Here is a 7247-nt window from a genome sequence, read left to right on the forward strand (position 1 = left end):
GCTACCATAAGCTACCATTATTACTACAAAACATAACATTTTTGTGGTCTATCATTGTCAGTACGCTAAAAATGGACAGCGATTTCCCATTCCAAAAGAATCGATAATAATTAAAATAAAACCAAAACGCCTTCATCTGGGCACCTATCCTAATGCTTCTATGTGTATATTTGTGTTTCACAAAAACGCGAAAACCAAAACGTAAGAGCCAATCATACCTTGCGTGGGCAATGGGTAAAGCTCAACGAAGGACAAAAGCAAAGCTGAGGAATTAATGCCATCACGTCCTTCTCTCCTCGTGGCCGATATTTGGGGCCCATTGCAGCCTTGTAGTAGGTGCTCATGTAGCCCATTTCATTATAATACCACTGCATTGTACATCATTTGTTCCGCCAAACTAACTCTAGACCATTATTATACTCATTGAGCCTATTCATCTGCTGCTTCATTGCAGCCAGCCAGCAAGTGACGCTTTAGTACGGCGAGGAGGAGGATGGCCGGAAGCGTGGGAGGCGAGAAGAGGGAGGGCAGGGGATCCAACCCGCGGCCGCCGACGGCGCATCGGAGTCCATTGCGGCGGCCCGGTGAGAGTACTATCCTCAGCGCGTACGTAGCCTGCAGGATGTACCTCATAATGGCCGTGACGGGGCTAGGCTACCTGGCGCTCACATGGTCGACGGTAGTCCTCCTGGGCGGCTTCGTCACCGCGCTGCAGAACAAGGATTTTTGGTGCCTCACAACCATTAGCATGCTGCAGGCAGCCAGGTCAACATTGCCCATTCACATTGCTCTTCCTTTTCAACTTGCCTTTTGCTTGACACTTCAGAATTCACCCTTCTTTAGGCTTTAGCAATGGGCAGGGTAACCACGTTGACTAGGGCGCTTCCTTTTTTGGGGAAACAATTGTTTTTAATAATACTAGTTAATCCACCATTTTCTTGATAACTCAATATTTTTTGTAAATGTTGGATCAACTCTTTTTATAAGACTAGTTCTTCCGATGTTTCTTGATGACTCAACATTTTTCAAAATACTGGCTCGACTTTATTTAGAATACTTTTTTGGTCCGTCATTTTTAGCTTACTCAATATTATTCAAGATATTGGCTCAACTTTTTTTAGATTTTTCTATTTTTCATTTTGTCAAAAATGTTGGGTCAACCATTTTCTATAAAACTATGTGATCCAGCATCTGTAGTTGACTCGATATTTTAAAATATTTTTCCAAATTTTTTTTATCAGACTATTTGATCTGACATACCATTTTTGACTCAACATGGTTCAAAAATCTTTAGTCAGAAAATTGTATAAGATAAGATTATTTGATTCAACATTTATTTTTGACTCAACATTTTTTCCACAAATATTCAATTTTCTTAAATACTGTTTAGCCATATTTCTAATTTGGTCCAATAAATCATTGAGTGGGATGAGGGTATATTTCAGCTACCTCTTGTGTGGACCATTCAGATTACATCTTTTGGATTAAATTAAGTTTGTGCACAAGCTCACCATGGACTAAATTGAATTTGTGCGCATGCTCACCAACATAGTCTTGTGCACCTCACTTCTTCACATAAAATAGCCCAGAGCTAATCAAGCTAACAGTAAAATGATGAAAACCTGCTCCACTAGATATATCTCGTTGAAATGTACCAACCTATTAGTACTGGTGTTGATGGCCATGTGGCCTAGTTGTAGTTGTTGTTGGCCCAATTTAATACCATCTTGAAAGTTACAGTAGGTAAGAGGCAACTTATGTTATTTATCCGATAACATCCGTTATGCATAATTTGTTTAGTACATATTAAACATCACTTAAACATGCAATATAGATTCTAATTTATAGATATCTTATTTTAAGGAACTCACTTAAACACTCGGCAAAGAGCATTTGCTGTTAAAATCGAAGCCGAGTGTCAGTCACGGAGTGTTACATACACTCGGCAAAGAGTTTGCCGAGTGGTTTTGGAGCTTTACCCAGTGCCATAGCACTAGGCAAAACTACTGTGTCCCGTAGTGGGACAGATTCTTGGCCGCATGCAAGCCTGCGCCCCACCCTTTTTTCCTGCGGGCCCGCATGCAGCCCCTGTTTTTCCCTGGTCAAGCCTGTTTTATCCAAGCTTTGCTTGGCATTCGACATGCATCACAGCAAATCTTTTTTCTTGCTCGGCCCACCATATGGCACAGTCCATGATGCTCATGGGTCACATCATCATAAAAGAAGCACGAAACTGATATAGCTTTACGAAGTTTTTCCTCACACGTAACATTCAGTCTTTGAGATTCGTAGGTGGTAGATGAATAGACAAGATAAGGTGGGTGATGATCAAGTGGGGAAGCAAACTAAGTGAGTGACGATCTTGGAATTTTTAAAATGTTTAATTAGCCTACCCAAAATGTTTAAGCTAGGGTTCGTAGATTGTTGAAATGGTTGTACTAAAATGTTGAAGCAGCATGTATCAAGTGGGGAGCAACTAACCTGAGTGAGTGTGATACTAGAATTCTGATCCCCAATGAAATGTTGAACGAGCCTATCTAAAATGTTGACGTAATGTTAGCAGATTATTAAATCTAGTGTAAAAAATGTTGAAAGACAGTAGAGGGTGGGAGGTTGGTGGGTTATAGTTGTTAATCTACAGAGGCCTAATAGGATTTAAAGCTGGAACCCTTAACTAGATTCATATTGTAGCCTCCTTAGAGAAGATGCGAGCCAACTAAAGATAAACATCTCTTGAAGTTCCCACAAAGCGACTCTGAAACGGCCATAGTGGGTCCCTCGGGCAACTGACAAGGGATGGCTTACTCTAGTTGCTATTACGGGGAGCGAGTATACCAAATGAATATCCGGTGGTGGTTAGCCACCATGTATACCCATATTTTAGTACGTCTAAGATTAGCCAAATTGGAGGCACTTATTTGGCTCTACGCCTTTTACCTAATTCTTGAGAACAAAATATCCATTTCTATACGTGGGTTGCGTTCAGGTGTCCAGTCTGTTGTGGGTGCATTCTTGGACTCGGCGCTTGTATCCACCAATATTAAGACTTCTCGACATGTGTGCCTTATGTGAGAAAATATGTTACGTGATTTCTTATCTGTCTCATAAATTCCTACCGTATTGAAGAAATGCACATGCGTGTGTTTGTTGAATGCTATGGGTTTATTGTGTGTTTAGTGTGTGTAGCATTCGCCATAAAACTTTTAAATTGGTAGCGGTTTATATTATAATTGATTAAGTGCTTCCTGTAACCGTGGATAATGAGTTTACAATGAGTTATGGTGTTGGTAATTTGTTAAAATGGTAGGAAAATATGTCAATTTGTACTAGGAAAGCTATTAGCCTCTTGAGATAAATACTGAACAGAACAAAGCTATGGGGAATTATTGAGAATACTCTTGAGTAGATATTTGGCAGGTTAATGGGAATATACATGAGTTATTTGGCAGATTAGTCTTACGGATTCATGGCAATAATATTTGTGTGGGTCCCATCATTAGACTTCTAAGCAAACAGAGCAGCTACTCCCTCTGTTTTTTATTAGATGTCACATTAGATTTGTCCTATGTCAAATTTATCCAACTTGGACCAGTTTATAGAGGAATATAACAATATCTATGCTACCATTCTACCAACTATATGCACTATCAAAATATATTCCATGGTGAATTCAATGAAATAAATTTGGTATTGTAGATGTTATTATATTTTTCTATAAACTTGGTTAAAGTTAGCCAAGTTTAATTTAGGACAAACCAAATGTGACATCTAATAAAAAACGGAGGGAGTATATAACATCCTGGCACCCTGATGATGTGATAGTTTAGCATCCACTAGAAAGAGAAAAACAGAGTAGCACATGTCTGTTTATTAATTTAATTTAGTTTTGGGTCTTTTTTTATCCAAACAATGCTTGCAAATTACTTATATGATTTTTTTTATGACAGACTAGGTTGCAAGTTCATTATTCATGGCACAAGAATATTTAGAGAAAATTAAGAACTATTACACTATAATCATCTGTAAAAACCGGCAATGATAGTATATTGTATTCCCAGTGCTGACATTTGCATTTGATATGGCACCTGCAGCATCTTCAACGACTTGCGGGACCGACTGTTCATCAAATTGCTTAAACTAATTCTTCCGGGACCAACTGTAAATATCGGGACATACTTATCGGAGTGGTTTGATATTTTGAAGCGGAATAAGAGTGAGTTTTATGAGACGTCGTATCGGAGTCTCAGATCGTTACTATCATCCCATTGTTGTCTGGCATTTGTTCTTGCTGGTCCCGTGTTTGTTCTTCTTGTCCTCTTCTTTATTATTATTTTTCCCTTGTACTGTCTACTTTGCGTGGCGTTCTACTTTGTAATGTCCGTCTACGGCTTCCTTGGGCCAATCGCCTGCTTTGCTCTCGCATTGTGGCGCATACTGCAGCCTGATTACGGTGACACGGACGGAGACGCCAGCAAGGGGAACTTGAAGCCGGCACTGATCATGTTCTATTGGCTGATTCTCTGCCAATTTGTGCTCTACTTGGTGTTCATCATTACTAATGGGTTCGTTGAGTTTGTTCTTGTCCCTCTCGTCAGTCGAGATTCCAAGCTAACCCAAGTTTGGGGCACCAAATCGGTGAATATGTACCTCTCTGACACCGGAGCAAAATGCTGGCGGGAGAAGGACCCTGCATCCATCAGTGGCCGGTCGCTCAGCCGATACGCTGCCTACTTGCTGGACTCCGAATCGTGGGAAGACAACCTCTTTGGAGCCAGGATGCTCGCCACGTTCATCAGGCATGGGGCGGACGTCAGGTCGCTGCTGCTCCCCTCGAGGCCCAAGATTCAGAAGCTCATTGACACATTGGCATGGAAAGGCCGAGGCGACAGGGAGATGAGAGAGTGCGCCGCAGGCATCGTGGCACATCTCGCCGGTGACATCCATATAGGCCAGTTCCCAGGGGCTCTCCGGTGCATATCCTCCCTGCTCCAACTCCAAGACGAGACCACCGCGACGACGTATTGGGACAGCGACGGCCAACAAGTGGGTGATGACGGCGCCATGAGCGTGCTCGACCTCTTGCAAAAATATTTGCATTGGGTCAGCTACGACCAACAGGTGGGTGATGACGGCGGCAAGAAAGACGGCGGCTGCAACAAGCTCATCCTTCAAGGCCTGGCGATCCTGGAGAGGCTCGCGTCGTCCGACCACCACAACTGCAGCGACATATGCAGCGCTCCCGGCCTCCTGCACATGATCACGGCGCCCCTCTACTCCGGCACCTTCTCCGGAGATATCAACATGAGTGACTGGGCCCACGTGGTAAACGCAGCCTTCAAGGTTATATACCAGCTCATCAGCCATGCCCCTGAGGATATCAGCACAAGGCTTCGCCTTGACATCTCCTCAAACGAGCAAGCAATGAGCAACCTCAAGGGCATTCTTGATCAGGGCACTGGAATTGGACTGGAGACCCAGGAGCAGCTGCTGATGCGAGCCATGGAGATCCTCACAGAGCTGACCTTGGATTCGTCTGTCGACCTCACCAGCGAAACCAAAGAGAACCTTATCAAGAAGCAGCTGCAGATCTTCCTTGCTGACCAAGCGACACAAGAGCCTGATTCGAGGACAAACCCACTCATAGTCACGGCTGGGAGAACCCTAGTATTGCTGACAAGCAACAGTAAGACTAACCCTGATTTCATCCTGAAAGCATGTGACAGTGACAGCCTTGCTCCTCTCACTGGATTACCTGATGATGAGAACACTGTTGCACTTCCAATTGAGGTAACTATTGAGGATAAGAAAAACACTGTTGCTCATCTCACTGAACTGCTTGATGCTACAAACAACATCACTTACAGAACAATAGCTGCTGAGATCTTGGAGAACTTTTGTACACACTGTGATTGGAACAAACACAAACAAATCATGAAGGAATTATTGCTGCCAAAGGTGAGTGTACCAATCTGTACATCTATGTAATTCAAACATCTCTGGTTCTGATTTTTTCCCCTCGTACAAGTACTTATTCCTGAAAACTAAGCCACATTATTGTTGCAGGTGGTCACAGAAATACTGTCCATTAAAAGTGACCAACCTGAAGGCAAAATTTCTGATGAAAAAGAGAACAAGCCACAGTCCAGGACGTGGACACGTTCCCAAAAGAACAATCGAGGAAACCAGAAAAACTTTGTGCCGCCAGGAAAAGATGAAGAAAACCAGAAAGATATTGCGCCAGGAGGCAAAAGCATGATCCGAAGGAAGTCATCTGATGAACAAAATAAACAAAATAAGGAACAAACCGCTAAAAAGGAACTGCAAGAAGCATTATTATCCCTTGCTCTGGTGATATGTGACAAACTGATCAGTGCAGATGATGTTATCCAAGAGAAAGCACTAGGAGGTGACGCATTTGTGGTGAAGCTCAAGACCATAATAGATGACAACTGTCAGCTAAGAGCTGACAGTCTGAGAATAGTGAAGCTGTGTGGTCGGATTGCAGCATCAATGATGCAGTCCCAACCGTATGCTGAACGCTTCAGAAACAAGAAATTTGCCCAGTCACTCACTAAGGCTTCAGAAATCATGTCTAACCTTGAAAGCTGCATGATTTTTGCTGGGACTGATTTCGGACTAAAGAAGACTGTCAGGCCTCTCCTCTCTGAACTTGAGAAGAAAGTATCTGATCTTGAGAAGAAAGAAGTACAGTTGGTTAGAAGATAAACTGTGATTGCAACCCTTGTGCTCTTCAATTTCTCCAGCACAAATAATTACGTAAATCTCCAGCTCTCGTTCATGTGCCTTACTTTATTTCATTTTTTTCTTTTGTTCAGATCAATGGTGTGCTGTTATCAAACATAATGTACCCTTCTTATGAACATGTTGTGCTACACTTGTGCTGTATTTGTTTGAAACACCGGATGTTCCAATGCCTACCCAAAATGACCATCGGAATATCCGATGGTATACTTCAACTAGCTGTTGGAGCAACAACTTTATGAGGCTTTGGGGCTATTTATAACCCCACCACTCGCCCATTTGAAGTTGCTGGAGTGTGCAGGAGTCCATTGGAGTGCAAGATACATCATGAACACATCCATACCACCAAAGTGCTAAAGTAATCATCCAAAGGCAATTAGCACAAGCTTAGATAGTGATTAGTGCTAGGATAGGCTTAGAGAGAGTGAGTGTAAGGTGTTGGTACCTTGTGATTGGTTCAAGGAGTGAACCACCATTGTGATTGG

The 7247-nt window shown here is 42.5% G+C and overlaps 1 protein-coding gene across 1 annotated transcript; it reads left to right on the plus strand.

The window, feature by feature from the left end:
- The first annotated feature begins 394 nt into the window (after positions 1-394).
- Positions 395-6906, plus strand: LOC117866453 (uncharacterized). The gene is made up of 3 exons (XM_034750659.2): positions 395-765; positions 4092-5955; positions 6064-6906. Exons 1-3 carry the CDS (start codon positions 494-496, stop codon positions 6724-6726), a joined length of 2799 nt encoding a protein of 932 aa, XP_034606550.1. The 5' UTR covers positions 395-493; the 3' UTR covers positions 6727-6906.
- The last annotated feature ends 341 nt before the right edge of the window (positions 6907-7247 follow it).

The sequence above is a fragment of the Setaria viridis genome, chromosome 8, assembly GCF_005286985.2.
Source record: "Setaria viridis chromosome 8, Setaria_viridis_v4.0, whole genome shotgun sequence".
Taxonomy (NCBI): Eukaryota; Viridiplantae; Streptophyta; class Magnoliopsida; order Poales; family Poaceae; genus Setaria; species Setaria viridis.

What these genes read in the sequence shown, in the direction of transcription:
- LOC117866453 (XM_034750659.2), top strand. Translation starts at nt 494, where the DNA reads ATGGCCGGAAGCGTGGGAGGCGAGAAGAGGGAGGGCAGGGGATCCAAC. An exon ending in AGCATGCTGCAGGCAGCCAG is followed by an intron (nt 766 to 4,091) that starts GTCAACATTGCC and finishes TGGCACCTGCAG; the next exon opens with CATCTTCAACGACTTGCGGG. An exon ending in AGGAATTATTGCTGCCAAAG is followed by an intron (nt 5,956 to 6,063) that starts GTGAGTGTACCA and finishes TTATTGTTGCAG; the next exon opens with GTGGTCACAGAAATACTGTC.